The sequence below is a fragment of the Temnothorax curvispinosus genome, unplaced genomic scaffold, assembly GCF_003070985.1.
Source record: "Temnothorax curvispinosus isolate PA1 unplaced genomic scaffold, ASM307098v1 QBEX01002414.1, whole genome shotgun sequence".
In the NCBI taxonomy this organism is placed as follows: Eukaryota; Metazoa; Arthropoda; class Insecta; order Hymenoptera; family Formicidae; genus Temnothorax; species Temnothorax curvispinosus.
The window spans coordinates 55,865-80,550 of NW_020212194.1; the positions used below are offsets into that span (position 1 = coordinate 55,865).

Consider the following 24,686-nt stretch of genomic DNA (forward strand, 5'->3'; position numbering starts at 1 on the left):
AAATATCTTGCAACATGCGATTTTACCTGCGTATCGGTGATAACGTTTCCATGTCATCGTGTGGCCTTGAGTGGTGACCAAGTCCTCGCGCTGTTCTTTGGACATCTTCGGATTTTGATAAGAGATCGTTTTCTGTCAATCAAAAAAAGAAAGTTGACTTTTACCAACTACACTTAATTCAGAGTCGCGTTTTAATTGCGTCAATTAATCACGCAGACAATCAGCGAGATTTCTCATTCCATTTCTAATATATTAGTGACTATATCAGTCAATAGGATGCATAAATAACGATTAATATATGCAGTAACGAAAACCTTTGATCCATCATTTTAATGTAATAAATGATGATTTATTCGCTACTGTCATGTTACTTTTGTATCTCTGTGCCATAAGAAATATTGAAAAGACCATAAGTAAAGCGTGTCAGTGTTAGATATGGACATCAGCTGTCACTGTTCCTCTAATGTTTCTTGCAGATAATGAGATACCAGTTATGTACAAATTATTCAACCATGTTAAAATGTCAAGTGAGTATTTTCAATTATTAATAATATTAGTTATCTATATATAATACTCTTATTAACACAGAAATTAATTTTTTTTTTAATTCCATGCATTTTTTAAAGTTCAGTACGATTTAATATTAATGTACATCAAGGTTATAAAATATATTTTTATTTTTACCTGGATGTCAGAGATTAATACTTTGAAGTCAATCTTCTTATCTCTCAAATACTCCTTAACATCGTTTACGAGATCCGGCGCCACGATCATGTCGGCCGTTCTATAAGAAGAAATGTAGCACAGAAATTAAATATATTACATATATTAAATAATTAATCATTACAATAGAAATGAATACAAACCTGTTAGGATTTGGAAAAGACCAAAATTTAATGTCTTCCGGTTCGGCGTCTCTTAAGTCGCGCAGATCCGCAGCTTGACTTTCCGTGTTAGGAAACGCCCTGATTAAATGATAATTTCTATAATTTATTCTGCTGGTACGTGACCGTGAATCCTTCTTCTCGGTACCGACGATACTGTTCACGACTGTGCTGAGCCCGCTCGCTACGACGGACAGCATGGATTCAACGAGGCCAAATAGAGAAAAACCTCTGTAATCATCAGCATCATCATCATCATCATCACTCCCAGACAACTCTCTGGGCGTGTTTTGAAGCTGATTATTTGCTTCAGCGAATACGATTCTTTCTTCTTCTCTGCCTTTGGAATTCAAACACAGGTGCATTTCTCGATCGTTATGGGCATTCTGCAAACTATATGTCGATTATTACTTCTAACTTTTTATGCTGTAAGAAGTATTCTTTAATGTTTTTTATATTAATTATGTTAAAATATTTCGAGGCATTGTTTAAATTACAAAAAAAACATATAATATCACTTTGTAAATCTTTGTAAATGTAAAGTTAAAAAGTTTTTAAGTTTTATAATTTAAAAATAATTATTGTGTTTATTATGAATATTATAATAAATTCCAAATATTATAAGAATACTTTGAATTTATGAAGATTTACAAAAATGCTTAACGGCGTCTTGACGTTCGTGCCACGTGTTTTCTGACTGCCAAGAGCGCTATTCGCATTAGCGTGATCGCGTAAAAAACGCATTGTAGTTTCACCATTAATTACTTCAGCAAAACAACACAATATTCCCATTTCTTCATAATTAACATACTTATGATCTACTTTCTGTTAGTCCCCATCTACCCTAAGAAATTAACCAATCACAGTCAATTATTCTCCACAAATACAACTGTGATTAAACAATTTCTTAAGGCTTTAAGGCTTAAAATATCTATTGTAGATCGGGACTTAGGAAAACTCTCTTAGAAAAACGCTCTATATAAGAAAAAAATTCTGTAGAAAAAAATTAGAATGGATAAAACGTATGTAGTGAATGAAAATGAAAAGGCGCATTTTAATTAACATATTTAAATGTTACTTAGCAATAGCAATATGTAAGAATTAATGAATAGAAGTTGCAATAATTGAATTAAATATGGAAAATGACAATAATCACATATTTTCTTACGTAAGAACTTATAATTAATTTCAATTTGCAATATTTATTGCAATTTTTTGTAAAATTCAATAAACATTAATATAAACTTTAATTCTCTCCTTCTCTTTCTCTCTTTAAAAGGTTTAAGTGTTTTAGAGAGAGACAGAAAGAGAACTTTTAAATAAATATCAACTTAAACTTTTTTTATTCAGAATTCCTGTTATAATTACCTCTCAAAAATCATATTAAAATACACTTATCACTTAAGAACAACATAGTATCGATTTATTTAACTGTTTGACTTTTCTAATAATCTCTGTCTAGTTAGTCCCGGTCTACAAATAGGTGTTTTAAGCCCTAAGCCTTAAGAAATTGTTCAATCACAGTTGAATTTGAGGAGAATAATTGACTGTGATTGGTCAATTTCTTAGGGCTTAAGGCTTAAAACACTTATTGTAGACTGGGACTTAGTCTTTGAAAATCTTTTCTTAAAATATTATAAAAACTAACTCAATTAACAACTTTACTCAAATTCTTGATCATTCATTAACGACACCAACCCACTTTCCTCATCCAGAACTTTATTTTCCTTGAATATCTTGTTCTCCGAGCGGTCATATTGTGAACGTGTCACCGTGTAATTACCGCGATACGGATTGCTGTTCGCCAAATGCGACATGAGGATTCCCGAAACCCCGAGGATCACGCACAAGATCGACTCGACGCCGGCACACATGGTGTGCTTCGATCGCGCCAGGATAATGCTCGATCGTCTCGAAGGTTCCTCGTTGACTGGCAAACCGGCACTCCGCACCCGGAACCAGTTGCTACGTTGCTGGTTCATACGGGCATGTGAAACACGACGGTTTCACTGTTCTGCCTCACGGGCTTGGATTACGGGATTTCATTTCTGCGCTGTGGTCGCTGTGGATGACGTTCGTTCTTCAATCATGCAGCGGATCGGAGGCCTCGGGGTTAATGGATGGGATATTCGAAGCGCGTCAAGCGTTTGAGAGGTCGATTACATCTATGAACGTCGACTTACGGTGATTTCCATTGATTCGGCTTGATTGATCATTCAATATAACGTATAGATTCTGATAACGTTGCGGTTTGCGGTAGCAGTGAAAAAGTATATAGTAATTAACTGACATTCAATTGATGTTCAACGTGTATTATGTGTCATTATTTTGGTATTAATTATTGGTCTTTCGAAAGGAAAAGACTTCAAATTTAATAGACATTTGATAAAATAACAGTGATTTGTATATAATGTAAGCTACAAATTCAAATTAATCTATTTAAAATTAATGTCAATCTTTTTTATTTTCTAAAAAATAATTTTCATTACTTTATTTTCAAAGTTTGTATAGACCGTATCATTTAATTTTGGTTTTTTGCATTTAATGTAAAGAAAAAAAATTTTTTTAAATCTTTTTATTAACAATTAACAAAATAATAGAACAATATAAGGAAAAACTTTCAAACTATGCGTATTCCGGTGAATTTGTTTGGTATGGCGAGATGAGTAGTAGGTCAGTAAGTTTGCCGTTAGCAAAACACGTTTTCACGATATCAGTGTTCAAACAACCGTAACTATATGTATTAAATCCACTACTTTATATACGTAATGGCTTTATGCAATTACTCTAGTTAAAACAATCTGTTTAAAGTTTAAACATCTGAGCACGTGTGAAAAGTATTACGCACATTATATTATTATTTATTAGAAAGTTAACTTCTTTCTATATAATATATGGAGTTCTTCTGTTTTTCACACCTCGATAATAATTGATAAGAAATATATACAAATAATGAATTATTGTGAATTACTTCATAATGATTCACTAGATAAGTCGTTAAAAGAAAATAATAAAATTTATTACAAAACGATAAGATTTATAAAAATCGAGATTAAACTTTTCCTGAAGTACAACGTGATAAGTTGATAACTCCTTATTACTTTATAATTAAAGTTGACGTAAATTGTATATGTACACAAAAAAAAACAACATTCTTGATTTATAAATATCTTTAGTTTCAACGTAGAAATCTTGAAATAACTTGTTGAATGAAGTCATTTATATAGTTCAATAAAGAAGAAAAAAGTTAAAATTCTTATAAGAATTTATAGATTGTTGCGTATATACGAAACAATGACGCGTTAATTTGAATATAAGTTTTGATTTGACATTTCTTTTTTTTCTGTGCATCTGTAGGAGCGGCTTAAAACATCAGAGTAGATATTAAAATCAAAACACGCTGTGAATATGATTTATTGTTGTTACAACTATACGCGCGTACCCATGCGGCACGCAATAGTACAATTATTGGGCAAACGTACACAGAGTATAATAGAACATAAACAAGTATAATAATATTAATAATAATTATTATAATGACTGAATGTTAAATTAATGTTACGCTGTTAGTCGGGTTCGGGCGCGTACGAAAGGAAATCTAGACGGAGAAGAAAGGGCAGACGGACGATGAAGAGAAGAAAGAACGCAAAAGAAGACGCGGTCGGTTCTCTCAAGCGGGCCCTTAATCCTTTCAGCGGCACCCAATCGTCTCTACGTGTTTTCGAGGTTGTCGTTTCGAGCCCATCATCCACAAGACAAAAACACATTACACTCACTTTACATCTAGTCTTAGCGCGAAGTGATATACCTCGCGCTTGCCGCCATCGAAGGGCATATAATACCCGAAAAGGGTTTCCAAGGTCACTGTAAACCTATTTCTTGATCATCGAATATACAGTACGAATTTTGACTAGCACATTGCGTAACTACGGATCCTCCCTCTCTCGATCGTAGAGGAATTCGCAGAGAGGAAACGCCGGAGCTTCAACCGACCTTCGTTCGGAAGACAAAAGTAGAAGGGACCGCGAAAGTAGACGAAGAAGTCGACGACGTCGAGAGAAAGCCCAGCTGCTGCACACACCGGCGGCGGTCCCCTCGCGTCGTCATATTGTCGAATTACAATATAATCGATTCGATCGTAATAATTGACTGCTCATCGTCGTGCCCGTCGAGACGTACTCTGCGAGAGTGAGCGCTCTCGACGGCACACGAGCCCGAAATGGCAAGAATTCTATGGGTTTCACCGAAAGAATACGCGCGATACTGCCTTGTTACGTGCATACTCCTCAAGTAGCATTATTCATCCCAACCTGCGTGACTTTCGAGCTGATCCTGAAGCATTGCTTCTTCCATAAGTCGCGGACTGTCATTCATCTTGCGACGGTTTCTCACAAGGTGTCTCCTTCTTTTAAGGCGACATTGTCTCGTGGTGTATTTACAGTTATTTATAACATCATTCTTTCATACATCGAGGGAGCATGACACGGGAATTTTATTATGTACGTGTACGTGTGTATATGTATAATATATACTCTGCAAACGACGTAACATTCTCTGTCAAACATTACTCGAGAGTCTCAAGTATAACATGATAATATATGAATTTATATGTGCTCGCGCAATATTTAACGGCCTATTCGTTATTTAAATATTATATGGAATGTTTCTTTAAAAACAAAAGTTCTCAAATAAAAAATTAAAATGTAATGATAGATTCCGATTATTTTATAATTATGCAATTTCTATAAATTTTTTTATTTTACTCTTAATTCTGTAATATAACATTTTTTTTTAATAAAACGGAATTAAAAAATGTTGCTTGAAGATTAAATCATGTAGTTAATACTGTTATCAAAGCGCGAGCACAGGTTTTGTTATCATTCGTGTGATAGTTACGTGTATGTGGTATGTGTAACAATGTTATGCATATGTAAATGTATGCATATTTATACGTGCGCAATGTATAGATGCTTTCCGAAATCGAAAGCGCACTCAGTGTCGCGCGAGATACGCTCGTTTCGAATGTTCGATGCTCTTCGTAGATCACGCGAAGAGCACGGTTGATTCTGTTCAACTATGACTACGAGCTATCGGTAAGTTTGCGTGCGGCTGATCGATCGTATCATAAGTGGGGGAAGGTGGCGAAATCATGAACTTTAAAATTCCGCAAAAAAAACTTGCAAAAAGTGTTAAATCACACGAAGAGAGAGAAGAGAGCGACATTATTTAAATATATTTCAGCGAAACACATTTGGAAATTTGAAAAATACTTCAATAATTGTTAAATTGTAAATAGTATGTGCTGAATTGTAATTATTCTTGTTATTAATAAGAACGCAGAACAGTCATACTTTTATAATTTTTTTAAATAAAATCAAATTACTTTATTACATAATACCAAATTTTTCCAATGCAGTCATTTTGACCACCTTACCCTTTTTGACCATCCATTATATCTTTACTATTCGCTACGTTAAATCACAACGGTAACGATAATCATAACAACAACTTTCTTATCTTGACTGCATATTGACGCGAGGATGGAATCGATTCACGTATCGCCTCTCGTTCTTCTCGTTCTCTTCCAAAGAGAGCGATCCTCGACTTCTTCCCAGCGTTATCGATAATTGTATCGTCCCTACTGTTTTGTAACATGAATGTTCTATTGATTCAACGCTACGAAATGCACGAAGACTTATTACGAGTAGTCGGTTAATGATAATGATTAATTCGTGCAAGGATTTTTCAGCGAATCCTTTAGAAAGATCCTCCGCGCGTGTCAGCGGAATAACAATTTCATTAATCGATTATATCGATCATTCGTCCCGTTATCCCCAACTTCTCAGTCGCTTTTCCCTTAATTGGACTTTGCATTTTTTTGCGCTAAAGATATGTGATCGGTATCAACCGTAAACGGTGAAACCGTTAACGAATTCGCAATGATGTTTGTGCCCGTTAATCTTGGCGATTTTGGCGAGCGAGTAGCAATTCTTAAACAATGTTGGCCTTGGCGATGGAGCTTCCCATCATGACTTTATTCACGAAATTTACGATTGCCGTTGCAGGTTGCTCTGGTTCCAATTCGGCGAACACGTGGCACTGATTGTCCGATTTATGAGCGGGTTTCCTTGCCACGAAGCCGAAACAACGACTGAAAAGAGAAGTGATAAACAAATTAATTTAATTCAAGGTAAATAATAAAATCATCGAATTTTTTCAATGCTTAAAATAATTTATCGCAATTTTTGAAAGATTTAGAATTATAATTTTCTGTTTTACATATATTTATAAAATTATAAAATACACTGTCAAATTCATAATGTCAAATTATACTCAATTTGAATAATTTTTAATCATTCTTATAGACCGCCACTGCTCCTACTCAATAAGTCGTTAATTTAACTAAACTAAAGTTAAATAAAGTTAAAATAATACTGTTTTGTGTTCAAATAATTTGATACACATGGTAAAAATAACAAATTGTTATTTGACTCAAGATATTGATTTAAATTTTATCCTTTAATATTTAACAGTAAAAATATAATAAAATAAAATTTTTCAATCATTATATTATAATCTAAATCATAAAAAATTTAAATAATTTTGTTAGTATAATTTATTTATTTTAGTATAATTTTATTTCTCAATTCAAAAGAATTTTACTTAAATTTGAAAACATACTGAGCGCTAAGTGGTCTTCCAGTATCTTCGCTGGTGAATTCCCATGTGCGTTCTTCAGTGTCCAATCCGCAATAACTTATGTTATTTGTGGGATAATGTCGACGGAAAAATAGCTTTCTTGCATTGTCAGTCAAAGTAATGCCCTGCGTGGAGACTTTGAAGTGAACAATTGTGGCGATCGGCAAAGGTTTTTGCTCGAATAGATTGGTGATAGCTTTCTTGATGGCCTGTGGTCCAGTCAAAGACTCCGTGTCAATTGTAAAGAGATACAAAACGTTACAAGCTGTAAAAAACAAATTTAAAATACTTAGAAAACAATTTTCCTCTTTTTAGTAAATCGAAAGATGCTCATAAATAAAATTACTAAAAATTTAAAATATCTAAAATGTGTAAATTTAGTAATAATTAAATTCAAGATTCTTCTTGTTGCATAGTTAATCTAACCTACTTTAAATAGATCAAATATAATATTTAAGAATTTCAGACCTTAATTTCAGATCTTATTTAACCGTAAGATATTCTTGAAATTCTCTTTTTATCGTGTCTTTTGTGTCAATTAACGCGAAAATGTGATAAATTAATTACCTGCTCCTTGAGCGAGAAGCTGCTGAGTGCTATTGGTACCAGGTGAGTCTAGAGCTCTGGCGGCTGCTTCCGGCTCGGGTAGCAGCAGCTGACAAGGTAACGCCATAGCCATCAAACTGTGCTGGTAAACCAGTGCCGAAAGTGAGCTGAAGACAGGTTCGTTCGCGCATCCCTTTAGTCTGACGCCGCGCGATGTTGGCTCGATCAAGAAGTGCCTGACAAGCTCGCTCGAAGGATCTCGTGGGCTACTAGGCGCACCAGGAGGTGGCGTAGCTACTTTCAATGCCAGACCGAAGGCACCCGGGAACGAGTTGCTGTCTCGCACCACGAATGTGCCGGGTGTCGCATCCTTCAGCATCGAGATTGCTAAAAAAAAGTTTCATGATATTAGCTTATATATTTCTCGCGCTATTCGATCGTAATTTTTTCAAGCATTGTACAAGAGATTAAATAAAACATTTATGAATAAAGTTGAATAATTAAAGAATTATTGTTTATGTTACATTCAATCGTATTTATAAAATTATACATTTAAAGTAATATTTCTTTTTCCAGCTATTACGATAATTTCCATTTATTACGGTAAATAAAAAATTCATTTGATAAAAAATAGATAAAAGTGATTTCAGATTTAAAAATTACCTTGCTCCCGCGATATATTGGGTTTGTACCAGATTCTGCTGGTGTCGCGTACGAATTTTACATTAGCGTCAGCTACCTCCTGGGGCTCGGTGTTGGAGTGAACGCTGGAGCGTCTCGAGCTATAATATTGAACTTGCGGCGACGACTGACCACCACTGTTGATCGATGTGTATGATGTAGCGCTCTGTAAAATCCAAAACAAGAATTATTGTTCTGTTACGAAACTATATTTCCCTATATCCATATACCAAGATAATATATCAACATGAAAAGCTACCAGCATATATAATTTCTAATAGATATTCTATTTCAATCGTAAATATCCATTTCCAAATTGTTTCTCAACGGAAAAATCTCAATCCAATCTTTAAAAATCATATTGTTTTAAATTAAAAGTTTAAATAAAATTTTAATATAATTAAAGCTTATATTAAATACATTTCCGTTATTCTGTTATCGTGATGGGATTGAAATAACAATGATAATATGAACGTAAGGTAATATTGTGATGCTTACCTTGGGGCTTTGGGCGAATTCTACGTGGGTCGGTGTACCAGGACTGCGCGAAACAGCCTGCGGCTGCGACATCGTCGATTCGCTTACAGGAGAAACAGGTCGGTCCTTACTGTAAAAGAAGCAATCGAACGTTAGGAGATATTCCGCGAAAATGTACCCCGACATTTCCGTGCAGGTAGATGTGTGTCGGTTGACTCGTGCACAGTGCTATACATCGCGAGGGAAATACCGGAAAAGGGTGATACACATCGTGGAAGAGAATTTTGGAGGCGAAAGAAGTGCCTCTAACAATAAAGTTAACAATAAGTTAAACGGGACGAACGTCTCTAGCGAGAAGCGGGAAGAGAAGGATGGATAGAAAAGAATTTTTTTTTCCCCGAGGAATTCTCAGTGAGGATGATGGAAATGTTACTTTGGTTCTTCAATAACAAAGTTTATTTCGACGATATAACATATATACTTGCTCTGTGAGAAGTTTCTATGACACACGATGCAAGTAAGCGCGAGTTTCTTGTTAGTTCGAAGGTGCAACACACATATGGCCGGCATACATGGCCGCGATTTATGATACCATCATGTATGCTAAACTTTTCTTATTACAACTGCGTGGACACGAATTAAATAATAGCTTTTGAACAATCCGTAATAAACGTTTATAACTCGTAACAACGATAAACACCAAAGATGCAAGTAAAAAGATCGTGAAATTACATAAAACCAATGTTATTCGAATTAAAAGACATAAAGAAAAAAAAAGTCCAGCGTGGAAGTGATTTCAATTTACGTAATATCGTGTGATAAGTAATTTATTATCTATGATATGATGTAGGATTGCATTCCGGGCGTATCGACGCGCGCGATTAGTAACATGACACAAAACATTCATGGTGCACATATGGACGCGCGACGCTCTCCATCGCTGTGATTAATTCTAAAGCCGTTAATTGCATATTCAATTACGATCACTCGCTCGCGCGATTCTTCGTGTATATATTACCTATAGTCGAACGACGCCGATTGGTTAGTGAGCGGCCATCGTTTGTTATGCGTTTGTTTAAGCGGCCCGCTTGCCGGGAAACTCAAGCGTCTAGAATCACGAATATCATTCTTCGTCATCATCACCGTCATTTTGCGATCGCTCATCGTGTTCAAGGGAAATCTTTTACGTCACATTACGCGTGGCTTGGTATAAAATATTTTTATAAAATTTATAAAATGTCCAGTACCGCCAATGAACAATATTCTAGGTCTGTGATGTTCCCATCAAAATTCGAGATGAAAATTTTAATATCTAACGTCACAAAGTAGAAAGTTTCTATTTCAACAGGATTGAACGTATTAACTTTTAATTTAATACGATTTAACGTGTTAAATGACGTAATTTAATACATAAAGAAACATGTAAAAAGAGAGCTTCAGTCTAATGTGTCATTTTTACACGTTTACGTAAAAATAATACACTTGGATTAGCAGTGTAATATCTGATAAGTCTATATTGATCTTATACACATGTAGGCTATTAGAATAAAATGTTTCAGTGCCGCATAAAAATCCTGAAAAATTTTCAACGTCCAATTTTATTATGTGTTCAAAATGGAAATATTGTATTGAAGCGGGGAGTAAAACTTACCGCTGTGTTGTCGGACTCTTGGGTGGAAGCCCCGTCTCCTTCGAGGCTTCCCTTCGTTCTTCGATATATATCGTTCGTTCGGCGCCGTAGTTCCCGATATTATTGTTATTGTTTCCGCCAGCCTCGTTGTTGTTGTTGTTGCTGACATTGTAGCTGTTGTTGGATGTCACGTAAGTGCGATCGCTGGCGAACGTCACCGTCGGCGATGCGTTATTGACGTACGGCGTCCGTGGGTGAACCGGAAACGCCGGTGTCTGCGGTCGCGAGACGCCGCTGACCACCGCGCTTCCAGGACTGACGCTTCTCTCGGTCCACGATGACGCCGAGTCATTGTGCGGCTATGTAAAATTCGAGACGATTATTATAATTACACATCCGGAGAGAGAGGACACTCGGTGGAGAGACGGGGCGTAACGAAGTGACAAGAGACCGATTAGTGGGCGCGCACATTCGCCGTTTTCTACATCAGTCTACGCGCTACCAGTCAAGCGAGGCGTGCTGGACAAGCTTGGAATACCGAGTACTAATGTTGGAATTTTTAATTAGCGACTAATGCATCAGCAACACGCATAAAGAAAACTGAGGCAAGTGCATGTTATGAAATGATTACTACGCGCGTGGACCCGCGGGGTTTTGCGTGAAGGGGCGACAAACCTGGGTGCAATTCTGCCATGCTTTTGGTGACTGGTTAGGGGAGCAATTAGTGACATTGTTGCTAGGCACACTGGCAGATATCGCAGCGGCTGCTATCGCGTTGCTGCCGGCGGGATGATGCTCGTTCTCGGGTTTTGTCATGCTCGGGGATGCGCGAATCGGCGAGATCTCAGCTAGAGACTGAATGAGGCTCACGAGAGGGTCAGGCTGATCGACCACCGCTAATAAACCGCCGTCCGTCTGGTCGTTGCTGCTGGCCGAACTGTAACTTCCGACGCTCTGATAAGCGACGCGATTCCTCGACTCGGGCCGCGCGTTTCGACTAGGTGTCACGTATTCCTGAATCGAGATCGTCTGCTTCCGCTCGGCGTGGTCGTTGCCGACGCTATTGATGACACCGGGTTGCAACTGATGATGGCGATGCTCGCGCAGCAATGCGTCCGCGCGTGCGAAACTGTCGCTCCGCGACTCCGGTCGCGGCGGTTGTTGCTGATGTTGCTGATGTTGCTGATGTTGTTGTTGTTGCTGCGGTCTTTCGGCGTTGCTGGAACTCAATTGCTGGCTCGCCGCGAACCCTAAGGGTGGCGCGGCCGCTAAGGCTGAGCGGGGGGATGTCGGAGGGCTCTGGAATGCAAGCCAAGCGCTATGCTACATGCCGGCGAACTAAGAGCGTTTAATCCTTTCGGTGCTATGCCCTCGATTACCCGCGCTAGCGAGGCTTTAAGCCCAAATCGTTGTTAATTAATTGCGCGGGCTAATTAATGGCGCGCGCGTTAACGCGGCGTAGTCGTAATGCAGCTGCCGCGTCAGCTGGAAATTGTTCACGTTGAGCGATAACGATAAAGAGAATGATTCTTTCGATAATGCTACGCTGCCCCGTATTAAATACTTTTAATTAAAATGGCGAAAGCATACATAACGAGAACACGAAATTAATATAATAAATAATTAAATTCGTAATTCGTGACAAATATGTTATTATGCAGTTCACTTTTTTTTTTGTAAATCCTTGTGATGTACATAATGATGTATTATTTTTATGATAATGATGTATTAATAATAGAAGCAAAACCTTTTAATATTTATCGAATATTGATAATATAATGAATATTACGCGTTAAGCAAAAATAAATGTTCGCTATTAAAATGTATTAAAACTTAAAAAGAAATTATACAGTACTTAAACAGTTAAGTTAGTAATGTGTCGGATCCTTTATTCTGGTTCCTTTTCTCGTAAATGCATCGAAAGTATAGCACGAAAAAGGATCAAGGGGGATTTCTATCTCGGATAGGTAATCGCCTTACGGTCTACCTTTTAGAGAGGCCGTTTCTAGCCATTTAGGGTCTAACTATACGGTATTTCTATAAGGTATAGCGTTGTTGGAGGAGTTTACCTAGCTTGTTATCTATGGAGCCTAAATTGTAGCGTTCGTGCTGCCGTCTTATTGGCGTAAAGCGTGGTCGGCCGTACCACCGTTCCGAACTCCATACGAATAACTATTTATTTCGCCCAATATTATCCTTACTCGTCGGCCAATTCAACTTATCAATTAGTTTTTGTAACAACCGTGAATTTTTTAATATCCAAGAAATATTAAATTTACTGAAAACTGATCGCAAAATACTGCTAAAATAAATTCTGATTTTTATCTACGGTATTTTTTATTTGAATTTCTGGTCGTCATATCGATTTACTTACATATACAATTACTTGCCGGTTCCTTATAAAAAAATGTAACAGAATCATAGAAACCTGCGTAATTATTGCAATTTAAATATTCGAAACGACGGCGCGCATGATTCCAGCAATCTAAATGAGCAAAAAATGCATGGAACACGCTTAAATGCACACTGCGTACTCACCTGACTGTCGTTGTACTTGCGATATTCGTAAGCACGCTTCACAGAAACGAACGGCCGTTCGTTCATGCTCTCCGCTCGTGGCCTGCCGAGAACACCGTTTCCGGCATTGCCGTTATACTTCCGGCTGCTCGATCTCTGCGGAAGTAGAGGACTAGCTGGTGCGGAGGTGTACGGAACAGCTCTCGACGACGGCTAATCGATAAACGGTGAATGTCAACAAAGTTAATCCCAGAATGCGCGCTTAGTCTTTTGCGTTAGTAAATATTGCGTCTGCTGAATCATAGGCGGCTTTTGTTATATTAGTAAGTTGCGAGAGAAAGTTATAAATCATATTTGTACAGGCGAAGTTTCAGATACTACATAAATACAGGAGCTTAATATGGGAAATGGCCCAAACGAGAAACATTAATCTTTTGTTAAATATGGTTCTCCAATATCTGCTGTGTCATACTTGCATTCTAGGATTAACAATTTTACCAAAAACAAGTCTCTACGTATTATATCGAGTATTGCGAACAATATATTGCTACCTTTTCTTTTTTTACTTTACATGAAAAACATTTAATTATTTTTTATTACTAGAATAAGTTTTTTAAATCGATATCTAGCCAACAATCTCCGATGATTTCTTACCTGTCCGGAAACAGAACTCGCTCCCCACACATCGTCATCATCGTCGAGAACTGCCGAGTCGCTCGCGTAACCGTCGTGTCTCAATCTTCCTCTCTGCAAGCTCCTGAGCTCGCCGATCACACGGTTTCCGGTCTCTTGTCGCCAGAGCTTGCCGGGGCTCCTTTCATCTCTCCTAGCGGCGAGTTTCAATTGCTGCTGTCTCAGCCACGACAAACTGAACGATAAGAAAACGGAACTATTTTATCACAAATTTTTTATGTTTTCCTGTCAAGCACGTCACACATACAAAGATAAAGTATAATTATTTAATTAAGTATAAATAAAAGATAGAAAGCTCTTTAATAAAAATTGCCCTTATTACAAATTTTCGATCACTGATCGAGCCCGATATTTATTACTGATTTATGCAACGTGAGATTAAACATTTAATAGCACGTTGTAAATAACGCCGGATAATTGCGATGTTTCTCGCTTTTATATCTCGCAACAGGGAGACTTATCGCGTTACACGGCGCATAAATGAAAATACAAGAAGTTACGATTTCGTTAGGGAATACGAGACCGCAACTCCGGTAACAAAGGCTCGGCGAAACGTGCTCCTTCGCGAATAGAGACTCGCGGAATTCTACTACGCCGGATTCTGGACCTCCTACCGCGATAGAAGTCGATAATTACACCCTGATCGATGAGGTCGCCCTGGGCCATCGACTCGCGGCAGTCGTGGCTACGGAGTGCGCGTTACATCCAGCCGTTCCTCGAGATAATAAACGACGGCCTCGGTAGCCAATCAGCGTAAGTCACGGAGGATTTCTTTTTTCCAATAACGAAATTTATGCCTGTGCCCGAACGCGCACAACCCCCGAGAGAGTTGTAAACTGCGCCTCGCGAGTAAACTTGTCGCGTGAGAGGAGCATTAATTCAACTCTGTGCGCATCGTTTTAGATCTCTTTGAATTCGTCATTGGCGAACGATATGACGTGAAATTCTATTATTCTTAAAAAATTGTTGCAATGTGTATGTAAAGACTCACAACAATTCATATATTCATATTTTAGAAGATTTCGGTGCTTCACACAAAGAAGATTTCAGTATTTTCAAGCTTCTGAAAAATCGTAAGACGTTTTTCTTTTGTGTGTGCTTGCTGAAAGAAAAATAATTTCTCTCGTGCTACATAAAGTTGCATGTATGTATAAAGACGTGCAATAACTTCGCGTCTTGGATAACAAATGTAGAGAGCTACTTTAATAGCATTAAATATATGAAGGAGTTCGGAATCGTGAACTTGCAACAACCTTGACCGATTCGTTGAATCTTTCGCGAATATTGGTGTTTATTTTGAATGTACCATTGATTGAAATATTGGTTTGTGTTTCTTGGAAACCAAACTCGATACGTTGTATTATTTAAGCGAAGCGAAACGGAATACTGCGTCTTTTCTATTATTCATGACGAATATCAAACAGCGTTCTATCTCCGATTGGTTTGTTTGCGCAGCTTCGATCGTTTCCACGTTTACCGCGTCTCGCTCAAAATTTATTTAACATTTTTATCTGTTAGATATATAATTCAATGCTTTAAATTTTAGAATGTGAGAAACTATTGATCGAATCTTATCTGGTTATCCATTTGGTATTCCACGCGCGTAACCCACATTGTTAATCCTAAATTGTTGATAGCGAACTAGTTGCAGCGTACGTGCTGCCGCTTATCAATAGTAATTGTAACAGATGACCGGCTTGCACGCAAATCAAGCGTGCCATAAAACGCAATTGCGTGTGCACGCTCGTCGAGATCTCATCTGCGCATATAACGACACAACGCGTGTAAATTCGCCCCGTGGGTAAATTTTAAATTGAACGAGCTCTTCGTTATCAAAAAAGAAAAAATGGAGTTCGTTAATTTACGAGACGTGCGGGTCTCGTTGGTCTCGTTATTAAAGAAAATTACGTGATAAAAGTTCATTACATAATTTTGTATTTATCGCGCTTAATTTCACACCGTTTATTTCACACTGTTATTTAATTTTTGTTTACTAATTATTGAATTTCTAAGAAAGATACATCTTTTTACACATGCTATGCAATGACAGCAGATAAGTGAATGTAAAATTGGTATGACAAATAAGTCTTTTTTATACATTTTCTTATCACTTACTGCTTGTACTACTTGCAGCGCTGTCCAACATAGTAATTTGTGAAGCATGCATTAAAAGTGCATGAATATGTAAAAGTCTGGCGAAGAATATTGTTAATGCGTTACATCCGTTAGCGAGACATTTTTACGTGGATGAAAAGGATTTCCGTGTGCAATAGAAAAGTTTGAGTCACGAGATATGAAAGTCGCGTCCATCAAAAAAGAACGATGCACGCTCGAGTTTGCGAAGAAAATTATACGGGCAGGTTTTGTGCTCATTCCTCGCCTCTTCCAATGACTTCCGCTTCCGAATATCGTTTCTCCGTTGTTTCCGGAGTTACGTCGGAAAAATAGATGAAAAGGGACATTTTTCGGTGTAATGTACTCGATAACGTAAAGAAGGAAAGGCAGCAGAGTTGCAAGACAAAAACAATAATAAAAACAGTGATCGCAATAAAATGCTATAAATATGAAAATAAATTTAAATAAATCATCTCTTCGATATTAACGTTATTTAATTACCTTATCTGAGGAATCATATAGTAAAAACGGGAAAATAATGTTATATTATTTTATTTCAAAGGATTATTTTATTCCAAGCAGGAAACATTTGTGATATCTCACTATGCCAGCGCGTCATCCCGATATATCAAATGTGGGTAAAATAAATGAAGACAAATGAGGTGGAGGCAGAATGAGATGTTTTCACGGGTTTTACAGGGTTGATTTAGCACGTATCTCTCGCGCCCGTTCTATATTTATAATTATGTCAGAGAACGTTCGCGCGGTATCCCGAAATACCGGTCCTTCATGTCTTAAGTTCCATCATAATTTTTCCCTGACGATTACGATGTCGCGATGTCGCAATTCTAAGGACTCTAAAATGTGTTCATTAAGTAACGCGACATTACAACATCCCGTTTTATTTTAGCAAGAGTCACAGCGGATAAAGCGAGAATCTCTCCGGTGTCATCACGCTCGAAATGTCACGTTTCTTTCACCCGCGAGAAAGCGGACCTGCCGAACGTTCGTTGATCCTCTCAATCGTAAATGTCGTCTGTTTCCTCCCCAGGTCAAAACGTCTCTTCGTAAATAACCGCGAAATCTTGCGGTTGCTCGCGCGCAGCGCAAAATCGTTCCGTTCGCGGAGCGAAGTCGTGTGTTTATTTTTACGGGTGTTCCGTGGTGCGCAATACGACACGAATTTTACGGTATGGATATTTGGTTCGACGAACTCGACGAGCTGTCAACTCTCGTTCGTCGACTTTTCTTCATTTTTTATAAAGCATTTTTACATTCTTCTCCCTAGATGGATAATTAAAAAGAGAAACGGTAGAGGCTGAGAATTGAAGATTTTAAAACGTGAGCTTTTTTAGAAATTAAATCGTACTCACAATAGTATGAAGTTAAAATCCATATGATATCGCTTTGTTGAAAATAAAATAAAAAATAAAGATTTATAAGACAGAAAATTAAATAGTTTTGAAGTAATTTTTAATCAAATAAAACATTTTAATGTATAATTAAAAAATATATTAAAGTCATATACTATATATGTATATTAAATAAAATATAATTTAATGTAAGAGAATTTTCCGGAATTATAGGAAATTGCAAAATTATTCGTGTCCGAAGAGAAAAAAATCATGCAACAGCGACATCGGCATCTTAATTTAACGCATTTTAATGCTATCGCAATAAAAAAAATAAATACGTGAACCGGTGTTACTTTATAATCGTGCCGAACCGGACAGGGTTAACAGATTCATTTTACGCGATCGTGCATACTTTCTCCTCCATTCACGCGCGGGATCTCATTCGTGAAATGTGCGAGGCAGGACCGCGAAAGTCTCGGGATGTACAAAAAAGTTGATGACTTCGAGGTGAATGGCGTTATGTAGTGACTGCACATTTATGGGATGCCTTTACATTTACGGCAGCGCAATGTAACAAACGAGTCTCTTTCGAAACATTATTATGCATATCTGATGGTTAATTTCATTTCCTCTTATTCCATTTACTGCCAATACATACACATATGTACATAAAAAATAGAATATACAAATTTAATAACCATTTGTAAATAACTATTGTAATAACTTTAAAATTGGAAATATAAGTAAATTGTTGTAAAAATAAAATTATAAATAAATAATTTTGAACCAAGTAATTGGATAGATTTTTGCGCCAATTGATTTTTGTTAGAATAATTTTTTAACACGATCTGTTTTTATTTATTAATTAAATTTTTTCTATAATAAATATTTTTTATTCAGAGATTTTCCAGTTAGAAAGGATTGTAAATAAAATGTAATAGCCTAAGTAATAAAACAGCTTTAAATTTATATCAAATCTTATTGTATTTATTCGCTGTCGTTTCTTAAAACAAATTAATGTAGTATCCTTTGCACAGCTTCATTGGCTATATTTCGCAATTCGCATCCTGAGATCCCACATCATTCACGCTGTCGATCGTCAACGGGGATGTATTCGCGGCGCTAAATCTCTCTATTCGCATTAGGAACATGACTCACGACGACCGCATTTACCATTCGTGGCAAAAGGTACGCCATCGTAGCCGCGTATGGGTCGACAATTTATTAATTGTCCATGGCCAACTCGTGGATCTTTCTACTCTCCCTTTCTCCCTCTCTCTTTCTCTCGCTTGCTCATTTTCTTAAACGTTCTCTCCGCGCGCAAGCGAAGTTCTTTTGCGGTGCCCGATTCGGACGATGCATTGCGACATCATACTGCCGACGGTCGTCTGGAAACTCTGCCAGAGGTACGGCCTATTCGCCACGATTTCCTTGCCGTCGTCCCCGCGAAAACTTAGTATAATCTCTACTTTCGCAACGCCATTTATCCGCGAGAAAACCATTTTCGCACGAAATCAGTAAAGTATCGTGTATCGCGAGATGTGGAAGGGATAATTTCTCTTGAAAATGTTGAAAGAGAATGGTAAAAGGGAGTAGTTAATATATTGCAGAGAAAATAAAGCTTCGTAAGCGTGACATAATTTCAGATATAATTAGCAGAACGAAAATATCTCAACGCTCTCACTATACATATTTTCGCTATTTTTAACACTAGGTTGATTCATAAACAAGTTTCGTTTTACATAATAAATTGAATCTTTATATTAAAAAAACTTATTTATATTTAAAAAACAACATAAGTACTGAAAATCGTAAATGACACATTTTTAACTACTTGCAACAGATAAAATAATTAAATACCGTGAGTAATACTGGCTTCCCAGAAGAAGTGATTCAGTAATTCACAGCGGAATTTATTTATGAATCAACCTAATATATTTTACAATTTTTAACAATATAAAAAGAGCAATTTTTGTATAATGTTTATAAGATGAAGAGTGTCACTTACCCATCGATGTGATCAGCTCCACTCTTTACGGGACCGTTTGCGAATTCCGGCGGCGGATCCGGAGTATTGGGACTAAGGGGGCTGATGGGTCTTCTAGAATTCTCGCCAAGAATGTCCTCGAAATCTACGACGGGCGCGACACCTCGCACGGACGCTTTCCTCACTAACGAGGGCGACGACAATTTCTGATGTTTTATCATGTCGGTAGTGGCACCGTACGAGAATGGCTGACTGGTCTGCCTGGCGTGATACGGGATGTCCTCGTCGATGAAGTCGATGTTCCCAGGCGGCGAGAAGGAGTCCGCGTGTTTCCTGTAGGAGTCGTTGGAGGATTCGGATATCTTCCGATCCGGAGACATGCGATACTCGTAATCGCGATGCTCGATGCTCTTCGACGAATCTCTGTACTCGTTTTTCAGGGTACTATAGCTGCTGCTCGAATTGTAGGGCGGACTCGATTCTTTACCGGCCCCGTAACTCCTGTAGGAATCCTTCAAAGTGGAATAAGTGGACGTTGGGTGACTGCTGCCGTGACTGCTGTAACTGCGTGATTCTTGGATGTACATCTTCTCACTTCGATCGCGATTGTAATCATCTGTCGGAGGATCTGGCATAGACTGTAGAGAAATTTCATAGTATAATGTAAATAGTGGATATTTTTTCAATTAATTCTTAGTTTTTTTTGCATATTAATCTTAAGCCCCTTTCACAGTAGGCGATAGCGATAGCGATAGCAACAGCGAGAAGGTTGCCGACAAAGCTATGTACCTTTGTCGGCAACTTTGTCGCTGTCGCTGTCGCTATCGCTTATTGTACAAGGGGCTTTAAATGCAATTATCTATGCATACGCGTAATTGGCAAACTTTGTTACCTCGACAGTAAGCATCATATCATGAAGAAGTTTATCGAGGTCTCCGTGAGCCTGACTTTCCGGCTCTGGTTCTGGCGGGCTGGGTCTCTGTGGCGGTGCACTACTTATGCCACTGTCCATAGAAACCGTCAATGGCGAGCCGCGAGCACCTCCTGCAGCGCTTTGATGTACCACGGCGTACAAGGACCCATCTATAGGGCCACAGGTATAACCCAAGCCACGAGGTGAAGTCTGAACCGAAGAGCTCGAGGGAGGTGGTGGTGACAGTGGAGTCTCACGGCCTTCTGGAGAGAAACATGCGTCCAAATATAGTGAAACAATAATAGCAATTGAAAAGAAAATATTTTAGTATGACGTTTTCAATTTTACTGAATATATACTTTGTATATTTTAATTCCATTACCAATCTTATATTTTTGTTATATTGTTTCTATTACTTTAATTATATTATTAAGTAGAGCTGAATTGCAATAATTTATTTGGACTGTGCTTTTTCATAATAAATATTATTACTTAAGTAAAACGTTGTAGGTTTGAATGGTAATGAGAGTATTCGCGTAAAGTCGCTAACAAGAGTAAAACCGCAAATAAATTCTCTTCTCGGATTCTTCTTATGGTTGGAATATCTGCGGGCACCCGCGTGAACTATAATTCCGCGAGCGGGAAATCGAGGAGCTTGTTAGAGGAACAACCGCCAGCCATAAATTGTTGACTGACGCTGCTCTTGAGTACGAATTGCGACGAGGGAGTTAAGGAATCATCCATTACATACATTCCTCTCTCTACCAACGCATCACGCCATTTAGAGCTAATTGCTCGATCAGTTTCTAAGATATTATGATGTATTTATAATGAAGTAAAATAAACTTATAACTTGATCATTAGCAGGGAAACGATAGTAATTTGATACAAATTCCTCATTTTAACTTTCTCTCAAAGTATTAGAAATCTAATTCCAATATAAAATTTGTATAACAGGAAATATATTAACATTTTATCGTATATTGATGTGTTCCTAGTATTAATGTAAATGTTTTTGCAATGTATCGTTGAAATATTTGAATAAAACCGGTAGTAATCGAATTAGCACAAATATTTTCGCAATGAGCTTTCTACAAAATCGATGTCGCAATCTAAGTGACAACAGCCGACGCAACAATTGTTAAAAGCGTAATTCTTGGAAACCCATTCGTTGTAGTTACCGCAAGTTCACAACAAGGGTTTCTGGAAGTCTACGACCGCCGTGATTACTTGATCCCCGTTGGCGTTGCGGCCGCTTTCTTGGGGCGCAACCTCGACGGAGTCTTTTTTCCCAGTGACCTCGTGACACAGGGCTAACCTACCGCAAGGATTACGTCATCTAAAGCGCGCGAATTACTCAACCGTGACATAATACGGATCAGTGGTAAATTGACGCAATACTTGTGCGAAAGAGAAAGGATGGGGTGACATTTCATGTCATGATAATCGCTGAATGTCATATGATGATCTTATAAGATAACTTTCCAGTTATACTTAAAACAATTTTACGATTTCATAGCGTTGTGAAAAACTGAGTAGAAAGACTGAGTAGAGATACAGAAAAATGAGGTGGATATCTTATTAACAGCAATTCATTAAACAAAATCAGGAACTATTTACTATAAGATATAATATTACGGATTTAATTTAATGATTATAGAAACGTAAAAATAAATAATGGAAAAGTAATAGCCAAAATCTAAAAGTAATCCTCAGATTCTAAATATTCTCGTAAAAAAATTCTCTTACGTGCTGAAAATCTCATCAGCTAGCTATTAATAGCACGAAAACTTCTGAGAATAGAATTTACGCCGACTAAAAGAAATTCAAGAAGAAAGCAAAAGAGAATAATGGTAAAAAGTTTATTTAGCTCTCCAGCGAACTTGGGTAACAATGTTGAGAATAAAAAGGAGCGAACCCAGCTGTAGATACAAGTAACAAAATCGAGAACATACTGAAGAGCCAGGGTCGAACTTTCTGCGAACGATAAAACTTTATCTAAATCTACTCGTAAAGAATGGAAGTGCGATGGGAAAATGAAAGTTTAGATACGCAACATTATGAAGTTTTCCAAGTGTTAAACATCCAATTATTACGAGATATCAATAATTCATATTTCTTCTGATAAGATAATTGCAAGACGACAAGCTAAAAAACGCATCTCTCTCTCTTTCTCTGTCTCATACACACAACAATTATTTCTATAATATTTTAGATCTCTTTGTACCTATAAGACATGGTAAAAATGGAAATCGTTTTTAAGAAGAACAAGTAAAGAGATTCGCTTCGGACAAGCGGAGGATTAACATCACGACCAGGAGTGGTGCGCCGACAAGAACAGCACGTTCCCAAGAGATCCGTGTATTCGACGCGGATCAACCAAGAGAGCCCCGGCTGATATTTCCTACGGCGCCACTCGACGCGCTCATTCGCGTCCGGTTTGCACAGCCGAGAGATCTCCCGCTACCTTATATCATGCACCGACAATCGCTATGTCACGTCGAAGAGCGAAACGCGAGAAAGAATTCGCGAGAAAGAAACGCGCGGTGAAACACGGCCGCAAAACAGGGGAGCGAGGGATGGGTCCTTGATACGAGGAGGGGCACTTAATGGGTCTCTCTCCATCGAGATGCGTATCCGGTAGCGCCGCGTGCGTGTACGCAGAATTTCGCGGCGGTTTATTTTTCGCCCCGTGTGTCTGGGTCCTCGGTTTTTTCCTCTCTCTCTCTCTCTTTATCTCCCTCTCTCGAATCGTCCGCTTTGATCCGGCATTCCGTGCGCCGCGCCGCCGCGGGACGCGAATGTGGCCAATGCACTTTGCGCCTGTTTGCGCCTTAGGCCCCTGTCACGCTCTACGTCTTTCTCCGATGACAGCGTTTCTACGCTAACGCAATCGCACACCAATCACAGCCGTTAGATTATCGGCTTAATTAGAATTTCTGGGGTATAATTATTTGTCTACGCGGGGCGATACGTGAACGCGCGTTTGGGCTGGGTTTTAACGTAATTTGACTGGCGGAATGTTCGTTCACCTCGCCGGCTGGAACGACCGCTCCGGCATTTGCAAAACATGTCACGTGTCATGTTATTTGTACGCTGTGTATCTTGTATTTTATAAGACAGAACTGATACCTCTGAGCAAATTTACATTTGTATTTTTTCACCCGAGAGAGAATTAGAGGAGATAAATATATCAACGTCGCGGAGTGCGTTACTAAATTATCATTCGTGTAAGCTTGAGATAGTTAGAGATTTAATCAACTAAAATCTCGTGATTTTAGTAACTCAAACATTTCAAGCTATATTTTGCAATATAACTCCTTCACTCTTTCATAAAGCTGTGTATTTCGCTCATTACTAATGTCGTGTAAAGAGGGCAAAAACTTCACTACATGTTCACGATAAAATCTGAAAAAATATATAACGATCGTAACGAATTATAAAACGCTACTATCTCATCTTTACGAACAAGTGTACCGCGATAATGACGCGATCAAGATCGGCGATCGGGCTAATTTAGGATCATCACGAGCGAGATTCCACGAAGGACACCGGGTATAATTTCTTAGGGCCGTGCGGGAAGCCTCATCTGAATTCAATCCACGTCGTCGCTATCTCGTTGACACATCGCGCCTGGTATAAATCATTTTTATTTGAGCGATTCTCGCTTATTATACTTGAATCGGCCCGCGCGTTCTATCAATGACGGCTAATCTATCACCTCGGGCAGTTGAAATGCATTTAATTGCTTGTAATATACAAGCGCAAACAGAACAGCATTTAAAAGTACTGGAACTGTAAAATAAATTTATTAAACAGGCTCTATATATTTCCGTTTGTTCATAAAACAGTGTTAATACAATAAAATGTTTAGGATGATCATGACAAGTAGAACACATTAATTCCAAATTAATATTAGATGATGAAGAATATTGTGATATGCAATTCTAATAGAATTTTGGTAATTATAAGAAGGTTGTTTAATTTAAAGACCATCTAAGATTAGTTTTACAATGAATACAGTATTGTATGAGCGAGCAGAACCCATTTTCGCATGTATAATATACACATTTAAGCACGAGGATTCTGTCGTTGCCCGCCGATCGAAGATTATTACCGTTGCAATGCAGCCTCTTTCAAAGCACGATGATGAAACTTCGAATACGGGGTATACACGACCGTCGGCGAT

The 24,686-nt window shown here is 37.9% G+C and overlaps 2 protein-coding genes across 13 annotated transcripts in view; both read right to left on the reverse strand.

Moving 5' to 3' along the window:
- Positions 1 to 3,082, reverse strand: part of LOC112451619 — a 7,741-nt gene extending 4,659 nt beyond the window's left edge. Inside the window, exons 1-4 of the mRNA XM_025011347.1 lie at positions 2,583 to 3,082; positions 867 to 1,277; positions 685 to 784; positions 27 to 132 (exon numbers count right to left, since the gene is read on the reverse strand). Of these exons, the coding sequence (XP_024867115.1) occupies positions 27 to 132; positions 685 to 784; positions 867 to 1,277; positions 2,583 to 2,866 (901 nt within the window). The 5' untranslated portion in view covers positions 2,867 to 3,082. The remainder of the gene's footprint in view (positions 1 to 26; positions 133 to 684; positions 785 to 866; positions 1,278 to 2,582) is intronic.
- A 3,150-nt stretch (positions 3,083 to 6,232) lies between these two features.
- The window catches only part of LOC112451609 (tensin-1), a 170,737-nt gene continuing 152,283 nt past the window's right edge, over positions 6,233 to 24,686 (reverse strand). For 8 of the 12 annotated variants that reach the window (XM_025011325.1, XM_025011332.1, XM_025011329.1 and 5 more), the window contains 12 exons: positions 20,477 to 20,760; positions 19,606 to 20,222; positions 14,089 to 14,302; positions 13,456 to 13,647; positions 11,593 to 12,216; positions 10,939 to 11,276; positions 10,306 to 10,395; positions 9,309 to 9,417; positions 8,793 to 8,976; positions 8,151 to 8,516; positions 7,566 to 7,848; positions 6,233 to 7,035 (listed from right to left, as the gene is read on the reverse strand). In XM_025011325.1, coding sequence (XP_024867093.1) covers positions 6,876 to 7,035; positions 7,566 to 7,848; positions 8,151 to 8,516; positions 8,793 to 8,976; positions 9,309 to 9,417; positions 10,306 to 10,395; positions 10,939 to 11,276; positions 11,593 to 12,216; positions 13,456 to 13,647; positions 14,089 to 14,302; positions 19,606 to 20,222; positions 20,477 to 20,760 — 3,461 coding nt within the window. In that variant the 3' untranslated portion in view covers positions 6,233 to 6,875. The remainder of the gene's footprint in view (positions 7,036 to 7,565; positions 7,849 to 8,150; positions 8,517 to 8,792; positions 8,977 to 9,308; positions 9,418 to 10,305; positions 10,396 to 10,938; positions 11,277 to 11,592; positions 12,217 to 13,455; positions 13,648 to 14,088; positions 14,303 to 19,605; positions 20,223 to 20,476; positions 20,761 to 24,686) is intronic. The other 4 variants (XM_025011326.1, XM_025011331.1, XM_025011337.1 and 1 more) reach the window with 4 other exon arrangements.